The 20635-nt window shown below is 40.6% G+C and overlaps 1 protein-coding gene and 1 long non-coding RNA gene across 2 annotated transcripts in view; both read right to left on the bottom strand.

Moving 5' to 3' along the window:
• LOC113155808 (NACHT, LRR and PYD domains-containing protein 12-like) overlaps positions 1-20635 on the bottom strand; it is a gene marked incomplete at its 3' end in the record, with an annotated part of 144181 nt that overhangs the window by 58524 nt on the left and 65022 nt on the right. The window contains 4 exon segments of the mRNA XM_033326757.1: positions 12411-12584; positions 13471-13644; positions 13905-15670; positions 18499-18518. Of these exon segments, the coding sequence (XP_033182648.1) occupies positions 12411-12584; positions 13471-13644; positions 13905-15670; positions 18499-18518 (2134 nt within the window).
• Positions 5845-6409, bottom strand: LOC117153097. The gene is made up of 3 exons (XR_004463535.1): positions 6375-6409; positions 6141-6257; positions 5845-6051 (listed from the first exon to the last, which is right to left on the bottom strand). It is a non-coding gene; the product is annotated as an uncharacterized LOC117153097 (long non-coding RNA).

The raw sequence follows: 20635 nt of genomic DNA, 5'->3' as shown, positions 1-20635 counted from the left end.
ACTATAATCAGGTGTTAGCAAACCTGGAGTCTAAGTGGTGTCCCGCTAACAACGTGGGCTACATAGACAATTGGAAAACTTTTTGGAGAAAACCTGGGCTGATTAGAAGAGACGGCATCCATCCCACTTTAGAAGGTTCATCTCAACTCTCTAGAAATATGACAGAGTTTATTAGACGACCTAAACCCTGACATCTCAGAGTGGAGCCCAGGACGCAGAGACGCAGTCTTACACACCTCTCTGCAGCTTCCTTACAGCCGTCACCCCCCAAAAACTACCATAACCCCATAGAGACAGTGTCTTCTTCCTGACCACGTAAATTATTTATATCAAAAACTAACACAAGAGGAGTTATTCATAAAAAATTAATAAAAATGAAGACGACTCCTCTCTCAGAACAAAATAACAAGACAACAATCAAATGTGGACTTTTAAATATCAGATCTCTCTCGTCTAAATCCCTGTTAGTAAATGATTTGATAATTGACCATCAAATAGACTTATTCTGTCTTACTGAAACCTGGCTGCAGCAGGATGAATATGTCTCTCTGAATGAGTCGACCCCCTCAAGTCATGTTAATTATCATGTTCCTAGAAGCACAGGTCGGGGTGGAGGAGTAGCAGCAATCTTCCACTCAAGTTTGTTAATCAACCCCAGACCTAAACATAGTTTTAATTCATTTGAGAGCGTCACTCTTAGCCTCTCTGATCCTAACTGGAAAAATCAAAAACCAGTCCTGTTTGTTATTGTGTACCGTCCTCCTGTCCCTTACTCTGAGTTTTTAAATGAATTCTCAGAGTTTCTGAGTGACTTTAATATCCATGTAGATGTTGATGATAACTGCCTCAACACTGCATTTAATTCACTATTAGACTCCATTGGTTTTACCCAAAATGTAAATAAACCCACTCACTGTTTTAATCACACCCTTGATCTTATTCTGACATACAGTGTGGAAGTTGATCAGTTAATAGTTTTTCCCCAAAACCCTCTTTTATCTGACCATTTCTTAATTACATTTGAATTTACAATACCAAACTTTACTAAACCTACAGATAAGATTCACTATAGTAGATGTTTATGTGAAAATACTGAGCTCCTCTCCTCTGTCCTTTCTCATGTATCAATGCAAATGCCATCACATCATTAACTTTGTGTCTTCTCTCTCCTGTAGTTGTGTTTCCTCCTCTCTGTCTCCCTCTCTCTGTACTTTTCTGCAGGTATCCTCGGCCCGGAGCTGTACATCTCCAGAATCCAGTTGACCTGCCCAATGTTCTTGCTGCTTGTTGTTGTCTTATTGCCTGCTGTTCTTTTCTCTCTTCTCTTTCCACTCACCCCAACCGGTTGAGGCAGATGGCCCCCACTATGAGCCTGGTTCTACTGGAGGTTTCTTCCTCTAAAGGGAGTTTTTCCTCTCCACTGTTGCCTAAAGCTTTCTCAAATGGGATTGTTGGGTTTTCTCTATAATTTTTTGTATAAATATTTTCTGTAAGGTCTTAAACCTTACACTGTAAAGTGCCTTGAGATAACTTCTGTTGTAAATTGGCGCTATACAAATAAAACTGAATTGAATTGAATTGAAATAATAACTGAAATAAAGAATGGAGGAGTGATTTAGAGTTACATGTCTGTTAAATATAGAAATAAAAAATCATGAATGTTTTTTTTTTAAGTTAGAATTATTATAAATAAAAGTTGTGGTTGTATTAGAAACAGTGACATATCTTTTTATGACATTCTACTTTTAATAACAACATCACCACAAAAAGGAAAACTACTGCATATAAATGTACTCAAATTATTGAATCCTAACATGAGAGTTTCCAGTTTACAGTGTGGAGGATTGGGAGCTGAGAACTGAGGACAGAGCTTCACAGCTTCTCTCTGAGAGGTTACAGCCACTCAGTCTGAAAAACAGTGATGTATAAGATGAAAACATTTGTGTTAAGATATAATTAAATATGTTTCAATACAAGTAAACAAGTAATAAGTTCTGTTCTGTTGTTGAAATACAGTAGCTGTGGATTTAATGATGAATAAATTCCACTATCTTTACACTTACACAACTTTCTTAGAGACTTTGACGACTCCCAGCACAAACAAAAAATCCTCCTCTGAAAAGTTTGAAGAGTATTTAAATGGATCAAACACGTCCAGATCTTTTCCTGATGACACCAACATGAAGAGCAGAGCTGACCACTGAGAAGGAGAGAGTTTATATGTGGAGAGACTTCCTGAGTCCAGGTACTGTTGGATCTCCTCCACTAGAGAACGATCATTCAGTTCATTCAGACAGTGGAACAGGTTGATGCTTTTCTCTGCTGAGGGAGTCTCTTTGATCTTCTTCTTGATGTACTGGACTGTTTCCTGATTGGTTGGTGATCTGCTTCCTGTCTTTGTCTGCAGACCTCGTAGAAGAGTCTGATTGGTCTGCAGTGAAAGACCGAGGAGAAAGCGAAGAAACAAGTCCAGGTGTCCATTTGAACTCTGTACGGCCTCGTCCACAGCACTCTGGTGGAGAAGTTTTTGTTCAGGTCTAAACAGTTTGTACCACAGAGAAGTTGACTGTTCTTCAGACAGCAGATTGACTCCAGAGTTGATGAAGGTCAGATGGACATGAAGAGCAGCCAGAAACTCCTGAACACTCAGATGGACGAAGCAGAACACCTTGTCCTGGTACAGTCCTCTCTCCTCTTTAAAGATCTGTGTGAACACTCCTGAGTACACTGAGGCTGCTCTGATATCGATGCCACACTCTGTCAGGTCTGATTCATAGAAGATCAGGTTTCCTTTCTGCAGCTGCTCAAAAGCCAGTTTTCCCAGAGACTCAATCATCTTCCTGCTCTCTGGACTCCAGTGTGGATCTGTCTCAGCTCCTCCATCATACTTGATGTTCTTCCGTTTGGACTGAACCACCAGGAAGTGGATGTACATCTCAGTCAGGGTCTTGGGCAGCTCTCCTCCCTCTCTGGTTTTCAACACATCCTCCAGAACTGTAGCAGTGATCCAGCAGAAGACTGGGATGTGACACATGATGTGGAGGCTTCGTGATGTCTCGATGTGGGAGATGATTCTTCTGGCCTGCTCCTCATCTCTGAACCTCTTCCTGAAGTACTCCTCCTTCTGTGGGTCGGTGAATCCTCTGACCTCTGTCACCATGTCAACACACTCAGGATGGATCTGATTGGCTGCTGCAGGTCGTGTGGTTATCCAGAGGCGAGCAGAGGGAAGCAGGTTCCCCCTGATCAGGTTTGTCAGCAGCACATCCACTGAGGTGGACTCTGTAACATCAGTCAGGATCTGATTGTTGTGGAAGTCCAGAGGAAGTCGACACTCATCCAGACCGTCCAAGATGAACACAACCTGGAACTCTTCAAACCTGCAGATTCCTGCTTCTTTGGTTTCAGTAAAGAAGTGATGAACAAGTTCCACCAAGCTGAACTTTTTCTCTTTCAGCACATTCAGCTCTCTGAAAGTCAATGGAAATGTGAACTGTATGTCCTGGTTGGCTTTGTCTTCAGCCCAGTCCAGAGTGAACTTCTGTGTTAAGACTGTTTTCCCAATGCCAGCCACTCCCTTTGTCATCACTGTTCTGATTGGTTCTTCTCTTCCAGGTGAGCCTTTAAAGATGTCTTCTTGTCTGATGGTTGTTTCTGGTCTGTCTGGTTTCCTGGATGCTGTTTCAATCTGTCTGACCTCATGTTCATCATTGACCTCTCCAGTCCCTCCCCCTGTGATGTAGAGCTCTGTGTAGATCTGGTTCAGAAGGGTTGGGTTTCCTGCTTTAGCAATCCCCTCAAACACACACTGGAACTTCTTCTTCAGATTAGATTTAAGTTTAGACCTGACATCCGAAATATCAGCAGTATCTGGTTGAAGAACAGATAATAAGATGTAACATTAGTGACCTGTTCACAACAGACACTGTGTGATTTTTTCCACTCCACAATTCTTGCACTTGTAATTTTTTTAAATCACTGTACAATCAAAGCTAATTTAAGATGGTTTATCACCAACTTAACTGATAATTGATAATAATTAATAATTTAACAAACACTGTTAAACGTAAATGTAAATGAAGGTTTCTAATTAATCAGTAAGACGACACTAACAGTGAAAATGTGGGGCTCAGATAGAAATGATAATTTTTCTTACAGGAAAGCAGATTGCTGTCTTCCTACTTTATTCCAATAGCTCGTTATGCTGCTAATGCAAATTTATTTATTCAAAAGAAAACTGATCATTAGAAAACCCTTGTTGAACTTATGGTAACACAGTTGCAGTCATGTATCTTTTCATAAAAACATTGTAACTCCTATCTGTGTCCACATTTGTGACTGGTAGTGTAACTACAAAGTTTATATAAGAAATGACTGCTAACATCTCCTCTGTAAATTAACTACACATCTACTGGTGCTATAGAGACATCACATATAAACAACATGAAATGAGGGTCATTACTAAAGATGAAGTCAGGAAAGCTATGAAGAATGGAAAGGTCCAGTTGGTCCAGATGAACATTGGAGACATAGACCGATTTAGTAGAGACAGCAGCGGAGTGGTTAACCAGATTATTTAGGTTTAAAAGTTTGGAAAGTGAGCCTTGACGATGCCTGACAAGGTGTACATTGTACTGAATAATAGTAGGAGAAGAGTTGAGGTGACCAACTGTGACCAACTATATGATTTCAGGCCAAGAAAGAGCAGCACAGACGTGTTGTTTGCTTTGAGGATGTTAATGAAGAAGTGTATAAAAGTGACCTTTATGATGCTTCATGTTCTGTAAAAGCAACTTCGCCACCTCTAGAACTTTATCACTGTACATCTGGAACATTGAATCTACTGTTTCTAATCTGTCTGCTTTCTCTAGTTTGAACTTTTTGATGTTCTGTAAACCATCTGGTAACTTCACATTCTGCAGCCACTGGAAATCTTTTAGTTCCTCTTCTCCCAAATCCTCCAACATGTCCAGGAGCTCCTCCTTTAGAGACCTCTCCATCTGTGAAACAAATCAGAGGTCATTTGAAAAAGAGAAAAACAAGGTTCAGCATGTCATGTCATCATCAATTATCAGTGTCTTGTTGGATCAGACTGGTTGTACTGGGCAGCTCCCAGCATCAATGTGCTATTGTCAGTGTGAGACAGAGAAGAAAAACACTGGTACTAAGTAAACCTGAGTTTAAAAACTAGAAATCTGCCCCTGTGAAATACCACCTCTGCTTTTCGAACTGTCCTCAAGAGACGAGACTGAGTAAAAAAACAAACAAACAAAAAACACAATACAAAAATAAAGCAACAGAGAGAGAGAACTAAATCCACATCCACATCAGCTCACACACACTTTCTACCTTCATGTGGAGAGGAAACACAAATCATTGATGTGCAGTGAAAACTGAAATCCTCCTTTCCATCATTTCTCCTGGACAAAGATCAGCTGCTCCTCCACTGATTGGCTCTTCTTTCCTCTTTCATATCAGTGTCACTTGAATGCAGTCATTCTCATTTACATCAGTGAGAGTTTCAACTTTAGCAGTGATGCAAATCCACAAATCATCAAGATTAAAACACTTTAATCACAGAAATCAACTAATTTTCAGTCAAAATTCATCAGCTACTGATCAGAAAGTTGGATTCCAGTAAATCACTGAAAAACATAACAATTTGTCTCCAAACTGGTGAAATGCTGGTGAAATAAGAAGTGAACAACTACTATTGATGGGCAAATGATACAGAGGCTTCGGAGCGTGTCACTCTTCCTGAAGCGCAATGATTCGAATCGCTGTATCGGAGCTTGTATCGAAACACCAGAGTCACGTGACCTATGACATTCGAAGTTTCATTTGGATCATGGGAATGACCTTGGATCCAGAGACTCTTTTCTCTTCAGACAGCTCCACTGTAGCTGGATTGAAAGGAGCGAGCACGCTGAGAGTTTCTCCTCTGATTTCATGGTGTTCAGCAGTAAGTGGAGTGATATCTGTTTTTAAAGAGGCCACAGATTCCCACACTGGCTCCTTTTGGTCCTTCATTCTTCCAGCATGTGGTCTGAGCTGTTCCATCGTGTTGGAACAACTTCATGATATGAACTTATTAATAATAAAGTGAAGGTTTTAAAGCTTTAGTGAGAATTTCAACATACCTGAGTTCATCACTGGAGTATTTACAGCTTCTTTATTTTCATGTCGTGCTCTGTAACGTCTCAGCATTGATCCTGTTTATGTACAGACAGCTCTGTGGAGCAAAGTCCACATTTGACCTGTAAATAAAATCTAAAGTTAATTCACATTAAAATAATTTAAATGAACAGTCACTCAGAAAAGAATTGGAACATGATTAACTGAGTAAAAGTGGAAACAGGAAAAATAACATTTACCTTATTTGGTGTTATAAGATCAAAATGTCCTTTTTCTTCATGTTTCCATAATATCACACACAAACAGAACCAAACTAAAAAACGTCTCCTGTTTTTCTTTCAGCATGAATCAAAATGAATCCAAAGTTTCCTCCATGTTGAACACGTGGTTTTTCTTAAAGTGGATTTTGCTCTTTGTGCCAGGTTTGAACCAGGTTCATAGTGGGCGGCCATCTGCCTCAACCGGTTGGGGTGAGTGGAAAGAGGAGAGAGAAAAGAACAGGAGGCAATAAGACAACAACAAGCATCAAGAACATTGGGCAGATGAACTGGATTCTGGAGATGTACAGCTCCAGGCCATCTCAACATGAGACATGGGATGCAGCAGCATCCACACAACACAAGTAAAGCCCCTGCTACTGCTAAAGATACCAAAGAAGAAGCAAGTACTGCATGCATACATTTCAGAACCATCAGGTCACTGGCAGAAGGGGGCAGGTGACCAAGAATGGTCTTGATGCTGCACATGCAACATAATTAGATACGTAGCTTCTTAAGCAGTAAACTATGGAACAAATTCAACCTAGGAAGCATATGTCCTCCTGTCTATGCATTCTGTCATCACTAACCCTTTCCGCTTTCTCCTGTCCTATCGCTCTCTTCCTTATATGTTGTTTTCAGTACTATTAGTCTGCTCTCTTGGAGTTATATTCTCGTGCCACAATATGGATGTAACAATCAACAAAACCATGACAACTATGTGAACTTCAACCCACATCAAGGTGGACTCTTCTATTTCCATGATAGCGTGACTTGAGATGTGTCTAAGTCCCTAAAGTCCTAGAGGTATTGTTGGTTTCTTCACTGGTTTGAGACGAGGGTCCCCTGTTGGAATGCACTCCCCTTTGCAGCCAGACTTTTACCTTGGGATTGTTGGACTCCCCTGGTTACTCTCTAAACAGTAAAGTGTAGCAGTGTAAACAATATTAGTTAGATAAGTAGAGAATCATATAGAATTAAAAGATCTAAGATATAGGCTGAAACCAGGCCATGTAGGACTCAATAAAATCTTTCAACTTCAAAATGCACAGGGAGCCAACGGAGGGCAGAAAGAATAGGTGGGAATAGCTGAGTTCTGGATAATTTAAAAAATATATATATTTGAGTTAAATTGCATCAAAGGACATCCAGATTTTTATATCAGACACACAAAATTGTAAAGAACTCTTCCATGTTGCATGGTCCATGAGTGCGATAGAGCGATACAACTGTGTGTCATCAGCGTAATAGTGGAATAAATCACTACATCTGCATAGAAACATCTGAGGGCAGCACTAAACACAGTATTAAAACACTAAAACAGAACATTTACCATAGTCAACATTTATGAAAAGGTCAATGATGACCAGTAGAAGAGTTATCTCTGTTAGCTGACTAGCTTATTATGTTGGTAACTATATGATTGATTGAACCAAGGTAAGTTTTTGCCCTGACCTTCAATTTTTTGAAGGTTTTCAGTGTTGTCATGTTTCATTCTCAGCTTCTTGAACACCAACACAAAAACTCTTCTTCCACTTGGACACTTTGGATTTTGCTCCAAATGTTCAACTGAAACTTTTCCATCACAGAGACCAAGAACAAAGTTGAAGTGAATAAAGCTCAATTTGAGCTCAGTGTGTTGGTTCAATACAGCAGCCTGAAGGAACACACTGATGTCCTGCTGCAGGATACAAACACATGCTTTTATTCTGAAAGGTCCAACTTCAGCTTCTGCTCCAGCAACTGCAGGAGTCATTGTTTGATCAAGTCAGACACACAGATGTGTTTCCAGATGTGTGTGGATGCTGTAGATCAGGGGTATCAAACTCAATTGCACAGGGGGCCAAAATCCAAAACACTTTAGATTGTGGGCCGAACAGGATGAACATTTATTAAACACACTAAAACGAAACTTTTAAAACTTTTTTTAACTTTAATATGAATAAAAACAGATTTTTATTCCATGTCTAAATTATACAAGTTAGAAATAAAGTAAACATTCAAAGTACAAACATTCAAATTTATTTGCTCTTATGTCATTTTATATAAAAATAAACTTAAATTTTAAATATTCCAAAACATTTTACTTTCCATAAAAATATATCCTGTCAAAATTATACAAATTCTAAATGTGAACATGCTGCATAACAAAACCTGGAAATATAAATACAATTTGTGCTTTTCAGCAATAACAAATCAAATCATTCCGTTGCTCTTCTCTTTTTATCAGAGCTGGGTGCCTGGCATCTTTTTTTGGCAACAAGTTAGTTTATGTTTGGTGTGAAGTTCGAGCCGCATGTAGACGAAGCTGGGGCATTTCTGTGGAAATGGAGTGAACAAACTGTGCAGCCCTGCAGTGTCGTACTTTGCCTTCAGTCATTACACTGCAGCTTAATCAGCTCCTTCTGAATCTGCACAGGTGCAGTTTCCACATCAAAGCAAAATAATTTTTTTGTTCGTCAAAGTCACCAAAACGCAGTGCGCTCAGTTTATCAGCAAAATGCGTATTTGGGAACACCGTTGTGCCGACTTGGTTTAACATAACTTGGCATCACTGGGCTACCTTGGCAAAAACCTGCAGCATCATAAGCTAGATTTGATTAACATGGGAAGTGTTCGGCAAGGCAGATGAAGCGCTGCATTAGGGGATCTGTGCCTTATTATGTTACAATTACAAGCCGGGTCAGATGTGGCCTGCGGATCTTGAGTTTGACACATATGCTGTAGATGAACCAGCAGCACTTACAGATACAGTCCACAACAACAGTGAGTCCACTCCTGGTCAGTATCACTAAAATGTCAAGTCACTTCAAATCGTCCCCATTTCAGGAGATCTGACTTTAGTTGGACTCATTTAACTCCAAATAAAGATGATTGGAGAACAAAAGTCAGGAAACTTTCCTTCATGAAGTTCATGGATGTGTTTGACTTGAATCTTTGGTCTTGTTGGGTCATTTGTGCTGACGTCACTATGAACAGCAGCACTGACATCTAATACTGTCAGTGGATCGGAAAAGAGAAAGAGACAAAAGACAGAACAAGACTTCAGAACAAGTCCTCAACATCTGGATCCTGGAATAATCGTAGCTTCATCTTTAAAGAACTGGAAGAGGAACAAGTTTACAAGGAATCATTTAGAACTGGTTCAAGAAGAAACTGATTGAATCCATGAATCTGAAAACGTGTGTGTGAGTGAAAGAGACAGACATGTACAGACTGAACTATCTGTTCAACAGAGACGACGTTTCTCTGACAGGACGACACTCTCAGTACTACACTTAACACAGAGACACTGAGGAACCAGGAGACCAGAACCTAAACCCAGGATAAAGAGGTTCAGTGAATGTGGTGTTGAAGGTGTGGAGGTGGATCAGTTTGTGAGAGGAGGCTCTGTAGAAGGACAGAGTCCCAGCAGGACAGTCCACATACACTGATACTCTGTGAGAGACAGAGGAGGAGATGGATGTGAATCTGTTATTGTGACAGACAGAGTAACCACGATCAGAGCAGCTCAGACTCCAGGAATGATTGTTCCATCCAAACACACGATCTAGGCTATCTCCTAAACCTCCGATTCCTCTGTAACTCACTGATAGATAAACTTCTCCGCTCCACTCGACCTCCCAGTAACAGCAACCAGTCAGACCATTACTACACAGCAGCTGAGGCCAATGGTCAAATCTGTCTGGATGATCAGGATATGACTGATCCTCCTCCTCATATGTCACCTTCCTGTTGTTGTCAGACAGTCGTAGTTGTCTGTTCACTGTGTTTGTGTCAATGGTGAGTTGACAGAAATCTGATGGAGAGAACAAGACACAATCCAGCTGCAGTTATTAATCTATCATCAGTTTGATGAGGACTCATGACATCAGGGATTTGAATGAGTGATGTGACAGTTTGAAGATGGTTGAATGTTGCTGCTTTGTTTTCATCAGTCTCATTAAAAACACACTTACACTTCCTCAGACCTGGTCTCAACCATCGGACTCCACCAGGCTCCACCCTGAAAGGAGGAGGGGGGTCAGAGCAGCACATTCTCTTTCAGCATGCACACATGGACATTACATGGCTCTCATACACACAGTGTGTTCTGGTTCTGTTCTAATGGAGGCTTGTATGTAGGGATGGACATTCAGCAAACAACTAAGGAATTGGAATTCTACGGAGCAGGGAGGTGACATGGAGGAAAGATTTCAATTCTCTAGTTCACAGCAGTTTTGGTGTCAGACACCTGCTTTCAGTCTCACTCTGTCACCAGACAAACTAATGTGACACCACAGGAAGCAGGAAACTGGAGAGCAAAGTCCAAGAGGCTCAACTCCACATACATGGACTCTGTGTGTGTGTTTTCCTCTCTCTAATGTCTGTGGACTGATCTCAGCTGTGCTTCACACGTTGTCCTGTGTTCAGAGGAAGTCTAGTTCACCTCCAGCTACTGGATATTGATCATTACACACAGACTTTGTGGCTTCATCTGATTTGGTGTCAGATTTGTTGGAGCAGCCAGAGACAGAAAGTGAAAACAGGAGTTTGAGGAGAAAAACATTCAATCACAAACTAATTCTTCAACTGGGAACAACAAGGAGTTTTTCCTCTTTGACAGATTGTAATGATGAAATGAACATGTTCTAGTTCTGATTTACTGTCTCCTATATATGACACAAGATCTCATCATGACAAGATCAGGACCTCAGGAAGGTGAAGATGCTTCAATCATCACTATTTGAGGAGACAGAGACATGATGCTGTGACCAGATTCAATCCTCTGATATTCATTCATTGTCATAAGTTGGATGAATTTCCTGCTCACTTCACAGAATCTAATGTAACACCTGATTTCATCATGAGGAGATTTGTTCACAAAGTCAGAATGAGACACTGAAGTCAGAATTACAGGAGCTCCCCTCTTTTCTTTGCTGAATGTAAAGTGCTTCAGTGAAGATTTGTCATCAGCTGAGAGGAAATGTTTCCAGCACAAAACTACTTTCTGCTGCAGTGTTCATCAACACGACTCCACAGTGAGACACAAACTGATGCTGACACATTTTTCTTCCTTTCATGGCAAAGGGGTGCATTTGTTTTACTCATCTAAACAAACAGTCATTAATCATTAACATCCTTATATCTTTAGCATCCCCCATCGGACATTGTCTGTGGCTGCGGCAGGACTCTCTATACCTGAGAGTGCCCAGTGTCCAGTCTGGATCCTGCAGTCCAGCAGACAGCAGCGTCACTCCTGTGTCTCCTGGATGATTGTAGCTCAGGTCCAGCTCTCTCAGATGGGAGGGGTTGGAGCTCAGAGCTGAGTCCAGAGAAGCACAGCCTTCCTCTGTGATCAGACAGCCTGACAGTCTGCAGATAAATAAAACAAGACACAGGAGACTTGGTGCTGATGTTTTTTGTACAGACCAACATCACATACTCCTATTTGGATTTGATGCTAAATTAGTAATTAGTAATTATGTTTTGCATCAGTTGTTCATGAAATGTAATCTGATTTTCACTAAAGTCACAAATATAAACAAACACAATATTTCTAATTTGATAAAACACCTGAAGAGTCCTGATCTTTCATGTCTTCATTGAACACAACCATTAAACATACAGAGTGATGGTGGAAAAAGTCAGTGAAACACTGACTGATGTCACAACGTATAGTCAGGTGTTAGCAAACCTAGAGTTCAATCAATGAAATAAAGAATGGAGTTGTGGTTTAGAGCTACATGTCTTTTCAATAAAGAGATGAAATGTCATGAATTTTTTATTTTATGAAGCTAGATTATATACAAAAGTTGTGGTTGTTTATGTTTGTGACTTTAAAGAATATCACATCACATGTAAACACAAAATCAAACAATTTTGATCCATTAAATAATAATAGCAACACAACCTTTTTTGCCACTCTACCTTTAATAACAATGTTAACAAGAAAATTAAAAGTGTTCATGGAGACAACGTTTCTGATTCTGAGAAAAACTGCTACATAAAAATGTATTGAAGTTAATGAATCCTGACCTGAGAGTTTCCAGTTTACAGTGTGGATTCTTCAGTCCAGCAGACAGAAGCTTCACTCCTGAATCCTGCAGGTTGTTGTTACTCAGGTCCAGTTCTCTCAGACTAGAGGACTGGGAGCTGAGAACTGAGGACAGAGCTTCACAGCTTCTCTCTGAGAGGTTACAGCCACTCAGTCTGAAAAACAGTGATGTATAACATGACAACATTTGTGTCAAACTGTAATTGTCACAATTCCTGCCTGATTCTGGTCCAGTTTGTTTCTCTCTCTCTTCCACCTGGTCCCACTCCTGCTGCTCTGCTCCCCAGTCACTTCCTGTTATGCCCATACATGGACTGACTTACTCTTCCATTCCCTTTGCACTAATTACTGATCAGTTCCTCTTGTATTCACCCTCTCCTTTATAAGCGCCCTTCAGCTCCCAGTTCCCTGTTAGATTGTCAGTTCTGACAATGACTCTTCAGGCATTTTCCCGCCTTGTTCCCTGCCTTGCTTCCCTGTCCATGTTATACCCTTGTGATTTCTTCCAACCTTGTTTAAAAAAACCTTGTCTCCCTCTCTCACAAGCCCTTAGGTTAATGGACTTTGTACCTCAGCCAGTGTGAGTTTTTGCCTGCGTCTGTGCAGTGATTTTCTCTTGTTCCTTTGTATCTCTAGTTTAGGTTGTAACTTTGTTCCCCACCATGCTTCAGTTTGTTTTTTGTTGTCACTTTGTTTTTGTGTTTAGACCAGTTTCTTGCTGTGTTCTTTTGATACCTCCCTCTAGTTAGTTTCCCATTTTCTCTGCTTTTAAAACTGTGTTATAATAAATCATTTTCTTTGCATTACTTGTCTCTTGTGACTCCATTCCTTGACAGTAATCACCTTTAATGTTGACCCTGAACTAAAAAAATTCAACACCGTTAAATCAAATCTGACAGGAAGGTACAGTTATTTTATATATTGTAAAAATATTGATGAGAAACTTTGCAACTTAAAACTTGTGACATTACAACATTTAAGCAGTTTGGGAGCAGTTCTGAACATTTTAAACATCTCCAGTTATTTAAAACTTGACTTGACCTGAGAGTTTCCACTTTACAGTGTGGATTCTCCAGTCCAGCAGACAGAAGCTTCACTCCTGAATCCTGCAGGTTGTTGTTACTCAGGTCCAGTTCTCTCAGACTAGAGGACTGGGAGCTGAGAACTGAGGACAGAGCTTCACAGCTTCTCTTTGAGAGGTTACAGCCACTCAGTCTGAAAAACAGTGATGTATAACATGATAACATTTGTGTCAAGCTGTAATCACATTTAATGTTAACTCTGAAAAAAAAAAAATCAGACTAAAACATGTATATGATAAAGCTGATGAGAAACTTCTGCAAGTCAAAAATACTAACATTAAGAAATTTTAACTGTTTGGGTCTCTCCCAGTTATTTACACTTTGAGGTTTCCACTTCACAATGTGGATTCTCTATTCCAGACATTAATGGGCATTCAACTATCCCATACTTACAAAGCTTTGTTAGCAGCTTTCACCACTGGAAGCAGCCTCAGAAGAGCCTCCTCTGAAGCAGAGTATTTCTTCAGATCAAACACATCCAGATCTTTTCCTGATGACAGTAAGATGAAGACCAGAGCTGACCACTGAGCAGGAGACAGTTTATCTGTGGAGAGACTTCCTGAGTCCAGGTACTGTTGGATCTCCTCCACTAGAGAACGATCATTCAGTTCATTCAGACAGTGGAACAGATTGATGCTTTTCTCTGCTGAGGGAGACTCTCTGATCTTCATCTTGATGTACTCAGTTGTTTCCTGATTGGTCTGTGATCTACTTCCTGTCTTTGTCTGCAGACCTCGTAGGAGAGTCTGATTGGTCTGCAGTGAAAGACCGAGGAGAAAGCGGAGAAACAAGTCCAGGTGTCCATTTGGACTCTGTACGGCCTTGTCCACTGCACTCTGGTGGAGAGGTTTTTCTTCTGGTCTAAACTGTTTAGAAACTGACTGTTCTTCAGACAGCAGATTGACTCCAGAGTTGATGAAGGTCAGATGGACATGAAGAGCAGCCAGAAACTCCTGAACACTTAGATGGACGAAGCAGAACACCTTGTCCTGGTACAGTCCTCTCTCCTCTATGAAGATCTGTGTGAACACTCCTGAGTACACTGAGGCTGCTCTGATATCGATGCCACACTCTGTCAGATCTGATTCATAGAAGATCAGGTTTCCTTTCTGCAGCTGCTCAAAAGCCAGTTTTCCCAGAGACTCAATCATCTCCCTGCTCTCTGGACTCCAGTGTGGATCTGTCTCAGCTCCTCCATCATACTTGATGTTCTTCAGTTTTGACTGAACCACCAGGAAGTGGATGTACATCTCAGTCAGGGTCTTGGGCAGCTCTCCTCCCTCTCTGGTTTTCAACACATCCTCCAGAACTGTAGCAGTGATCCAGCAGAAGACTGGGATGTGACACATGATGTGGAGGCTTCGTGATGTCTTGATGTGGGAGATGATTCTTCTGGCCTGCTCCTCATCTCTGAACCTCTTCCTGAAGTACTCCTCCTTCTGTGGGTCAGTGAACCCTCTGACCTCTGTCACCATGTCAACACACTCAGGAGGGATCTGATTGGCTGCTGCAGGTCGTGTGGTTATCCAGAGGCGAGCAGAGGGAAGCAGGTTCCCCCTGATCAGGTTTGTCAGCAGCACATCCACTGAGGTGGACTCTGTCACATCACTCAGGATCTGATTGTTGTGGAAATCCAGAGGAAGTCGACACTCATCCAGACCGTCCAAGATGAACACAACCTGGAACTCTTCAAAACTGCAGATTCCTGTTTCTTTGGTTTCAGTAAAGAAGTGATGAACAAGTTCCACCAAGCTGAACTTTTTCTCTTTCAGCACATTCAGCTCTCTGAAAGTCAATGGAAATGTGAACTGTATGTCCTGGTTGGCTTTGTCTTCAGCCCAGTCCAGAGTGAACTTCTGTGTTAAGACTGTTTTCCCAATGCCAGCCACTCCCTTTGTCATCACTGTTCTGATTGGTTCATTTCTTCCAGGTGAGCCTTTAAAGATGTCTTCTTGTCTGATGGTTGTTTCTGGTCTGTCTTGTTTCCTGGATGCTGCTTCAATCTGTCTGACCTCATGTTCATCATTGACCTCTCCAGTCCATCCCTCTGTGATGTAGAGCTCTGTGTAGATCTGGTTCAGAAGGGTTGGGTTTCCTGCTTTAGCAATCCCCTCAAACACACACTGGAACTTCTTCTTCACATTAGATTTAAGTTCACTCTGACAAACTACAGAAGGAGTTCCTGAATGAAACCACAAAAACATGATCAATATAATTTCTAATGAAAACACAGTTTGACAGTTTCATGACTCTAAATGATTCACATTTCAACATATTTACACTCAACATCTTCAGCTCTCAGTAAATGTCTCATTTGTCCATGATGTTAAATGTTTAGAGAAATCCTCTTACTGCTCTGCAGACAGTCAGCCAGCTCCTCCTGCTTCATTCTCCTCAGGAAGTTCAGTGTGATCTTCAGAAATGCCTCTCTGCTGCTCCTCCTCTGCTCTTCATCCTCACCATCCAACACCTTCTCATCCTCCATCTCACTCTCTAAGCATTGTGGGTAATCTGTAGTCAGAACCTTGTGGATCTTCTTCAGCTCGTTCTTCACAAAAGTGACAATGTTCTCCTCCAGCAGCTGGAACAGAAACTATATGTATAACACAATGCAAGACAAATCATGGAGCCATACATCAGATCCATGTTGGACAGACTGACAATCCACTGGTCTAAAAAGTGCAGCATGGAGATTATTGGGAACACAACAGATGGAAAAGTAGTAGTTGGACATGTACAGACCACAAATATAGAGTCCAGCTGTGTTGGATGCTGCTGGGCAGACTGAGCACTGGGAACCTCTGAGCTCTCCTGGTCCACTCTGTGGAGGAATCATCAAGAATGAGCTCACAGTATGTCTGTCCACACAGAGACACACACAAGGTAAAGGTCCATGAAGACAGATTTGATGTGAACAGTGAATCAGAGACTCCCTGTAGTGGTGAAGCTTTACTGTCACCAGTCACTTTGGTTTAGTCTCAGCGGCTCTGAACAACAGATATCTCTGCCTCCCTCACTGAACAATGCTCAAGAGTTGGAACAAGGCATCCAGAGACAGAGTCTGCTTGGATCACACTGGTTGTACTGGGCAGCTCCCAGTCTGAATATGTTGAACTGTGTGAGTATGAGGCAGAGTGCTGCTGCTCACACAATTCACTTTGACTAATTCACATTTGAACAACTTCATTCATTCATTAGTTGGTGGATCCTAAATGAATCTTCAGACGTCAGCTCTGGTACTGACACTGGGGACAAACAGTCCTCTACACTGACTTCAACAACATTAGAACTAAAGTCTTCCAACAGAAAGTGAAGAAGTCAAGATTCTTTAAGACATTTGTACCAAAATCTTCATTTGGAGAACTTCAATCACAAAGATTTGATCAGAGTTCAACATTTGTGGTGTTCAGCTGCTTCCTTTGACGTCTGCCTGCAAGTCAGCACTTCATTAGAAGAGGAGCAGCCCCCTGAGACCCTCTACAGGATCAGTGGTTTAGCTACTGGCTGGATGGAGATTTAATCCATGATCAGAGTGTTTGCTGGAAGAATAGTGAAGAAAGCTTCTCCTTCAAATCAACAGTTCAAACAGAAATCAACTTACTCACATCAGAAATATCCAGAAATCCAAAGAACACAACAATTTATCATCAGAGAAAGTTTACATCATATTGTTCAGACTGATTTTAAACTCACAACAACTTACTCTGTGTCTGATGAAGGTTGCTGTTTAAAATTAATAAAACGTCCCATTGACCCGTCACTCTTCAAGGACTTACAGCTGGGTTTAGGTCCTGGTCCAGGAGATTCTGGTCTTTGATGGGACCTGATAGAAAAACAACTTTGGTGACGCTCACATATTCAGTCAAAGTTTCCTTCATCAATGACAAATAGAATCAGAAGAATAGTAAAAATGTCCTGATGAAATATTCAATTCTAGATGAGACTTGGAGACAGAATCAGTCCGATGGTCTCAGTCATCTCACCTCTGAGCTTTGGTCTGGCTCTCATGGTCCCCACACAGAGTGGTTTTAGAGGGAGGGACTCCCTCCTCTCTGTCCTCACACTGATCCATGCTGCTGAATCCACATCCACATCAGCTCACACACACTTTCTACCTTCATGTGGAGAGGAAACACAAATCATTGATGTGCAGTGAAAACTGAAATCCTCCTTTCCATCATTTCTCCTGGACAAAGATCAGCTGCTCCTCCACTGATTGGCTCTTCTTTCCTCTTTCATATCAGTGTCACTTGAATGCAGTCAGACAGCAGTGGGAGGCAGAGGAAGCTGCCATCAGCTGCTCTACTTCTACTATCAGTCCACTAGATGGAGGCATGAAGCTGCAGCCCAGCACACACAGGATGATGGACCAACATTTACACTCACTCAGTCATTTGGACTGATGCTGATACTTCACTAACTTTTCCACCACTAAACAACATTTAGAGATAAACACAGAAAAATAATCTGATCATCTGTGTTATCTGAAAAAATCATGGAGATACTTTAAAAACTGCACGTACAGTAAACTTTGAATGTGTGTTACTGTGTAAACATCACTAATGTTGCTTCAAGTAAAGGTAAAGTTCTCTTCACATGTACTGACAAGCAATGAATGTTGACGACTTTTACAAAATAATTTCAGAAAAATACTTCAATATAGTCAAAATGAAAACAGGTTTTTACAAAGTAATGTCAATGAAATAAAAATATGAAAGGTGAAATCAGTGTTTGCATTGATATTCACCCTCTTCAGGTCAGTATTTAGTAGATGCACCTTTGGCTGCAATCACAGCATGGAGTCTGTGTGTATGTCAATTAGGTTTGCGCATCTGGACACTAGAATTTTTCTGTATGTACAGTCTCTCCTATCTCAGTTGCAGAAGCTTGGATCTTCCTGATAGTAGTGATTGATCTGTTAGTGGCCTCTCTGTCTTGTCTTATTTTTGCATAGTCACTCAGTTTGTGGACTCCCTTTTCTAGGCACGTGCCATATTCCTATAATTTCTTGATGATGGATTTCACTGAACTCTGGGGGATGTTCAGTGCCTGGGAGATGTCTTTATCCTCATCATTGTTGAGAAGAGTACCCACAGTTTGGTTGTACTCCCAACGTGCACTGACAATAAAGTCTGTTCTAATTCTAATTCTGTTTTAATTACTAATTACTTGAGCTGTTCATTCTGTAATACTTTATATTCTATACATACTCTTTATAATATTTTTTGGTTTGTATTTAAAATGAATTAATTAATTTGAAAAGTAACTTTAACTGAAGAGAAATGTAGTGAAATAAAAAGTAAAATATCTCCGTTAGACATGTAGTGGAGCAGAAAATAGAAATACTTAAGTAAAGTACACTAAGTATTGTACTGAAGTACTGGAGCAGCCTAAAACTCCTGGAAGTTACAAACAGAGGAATCTAAAAAAGACACAGTTCAAAACTCAACAACTGACTCAATCAAATCTTTATAAAACATATTCAACATGAATTAGAAGAAAATGGACTGAATGAAAAACGCTGTCATCACTTTGTTTCTCCAGAGGTCCAACTGCAGACCTCAGTTCTGAGTCCAGTGAAACAACAGTGTTACTTTTTATCATGTGATCCCTTCATTGGAGCCGGGATTGTCATTCTCTGTCTGTAGAAACCTCCGCTCTTGTTCACATCAGTGTTTTTCTGATGAACACTGGTTTTATTTCAGTGTTCAGACAATCTCTGGTTTTAACTCACAGATATATTTTGTCCTGCTTCTGAACCCAGTTTGGATTGGATGTGCTCACGTTCTGTTCAAAATCTCTCCTTTAAACTACATTTTATTCATTTTGAAATGCTTCAGTTTTCAGACACACTACACTCATCATCACTCAAAAACTTTCAAGGCTCCTGGAGCCTCAAACATCAGTTGTGAACATGTTTTTATCAAGTCTATGATGTGATGATATGAGGACATTTGATGATGTGTTCATGAACTTTGTGTTTTTCTGTTTCACTGCTGCACAAACCAACTGAGCTTTAGAACAAATCACCTGATTCATCTGATTCTAACACATGAACTCAACTTGTTACAAGAAAAAACAACATCAGCAGTGCTGGAAAGGAACTAAGTACATTTACTCAAGTACTGTCGTGTATATTACTAATATTTCGATATTTTATATTTGTACTTTACTTTTCAGATAGAAGTACTGTATCTTCTACTGCTCAATTATTATACAGGGACAAATACAGTTACTAGTTACTTTACACATGAAGATTTGACAGTTTATAAAATACGACAAAGTTTAAAGCAGATTTAAAATCAGAAACATTGATTTGATGAATCCTTTGCTCACTGAGTTGAAGTGGTTTCAGTCAGTTTTCATAGAAACGTCAAACATTTAATGGTTTCACCTTCTTCGAGTAGAGGATCTGCAGCTTTTCCTTCTTTGAAATGACACTAAACTGAATCATTTCGGGTTCAGACTATTGACTGGACAAAACCAACTCAGTGAAGGTTCCACTTTCTCACTTGATTCTGGTTCTGAACAGAACAAACAGTTGATGGATGAAGCAGGAAAAGAATCATCAGATTGATCAATAATGAAAGGAATCATCACAGCTCCATAGAAATCATTCACTGTCTGTGTCTCAGAGTTCTCTTTAATAAACTGAGGGACTTTGGACTAAACCACCTTTGTCCGGATTAACCAGCGGTTCCACCTGGACAAAGGTTTCCTGAGTCACCTGGTTCAACAACGACACCGACTTTATCGACAGTGTTCAGACTAAACGACGACACCGTTGTTGTTTCTAGATTCAGACTGAACACTTTGATAACTGAGCATCTGTCTGACAGTCAGACTACAGGTTTCCACACAGGAGAGAGAACCAACAACAGAAAGAGACAGAAAACATACTCACCCTGAAACGCAGACACTCTGAGCGTCCTCCACTCCCAGCATGCACTGGGAGACTGAGAGAGAAGCAGTAAAAAGTCATAAACTGAAACAATAAACCTGGACTTTGACTCCAATCACACAAACACACTGTTAAAAATTAACAGAACGTCAGAGTCAGTGAACCATGTTCCCTCAGAAAACAGAAAACTGATAGTGAAAGAGTCACAAAGTACAAGTACCAC

This window comes from Anabas testudineus, chromosome 18, assembly GCF_900324465.2.
Source record: "Anabas testudineus chromosome 18, fAnaTes1.2, whole genome shotgun sequence".
Classification (NCBI taxonomy): domain Eukaryota; kingdom Metazoa; phylum Chordata; class Actinopteri; order Anabantiformes; family Anabantidae; genus Anabas; species Anabas testudineus.
This window is presented reverse-complemented; position numbering and strand designations above follow the sequence as displayed.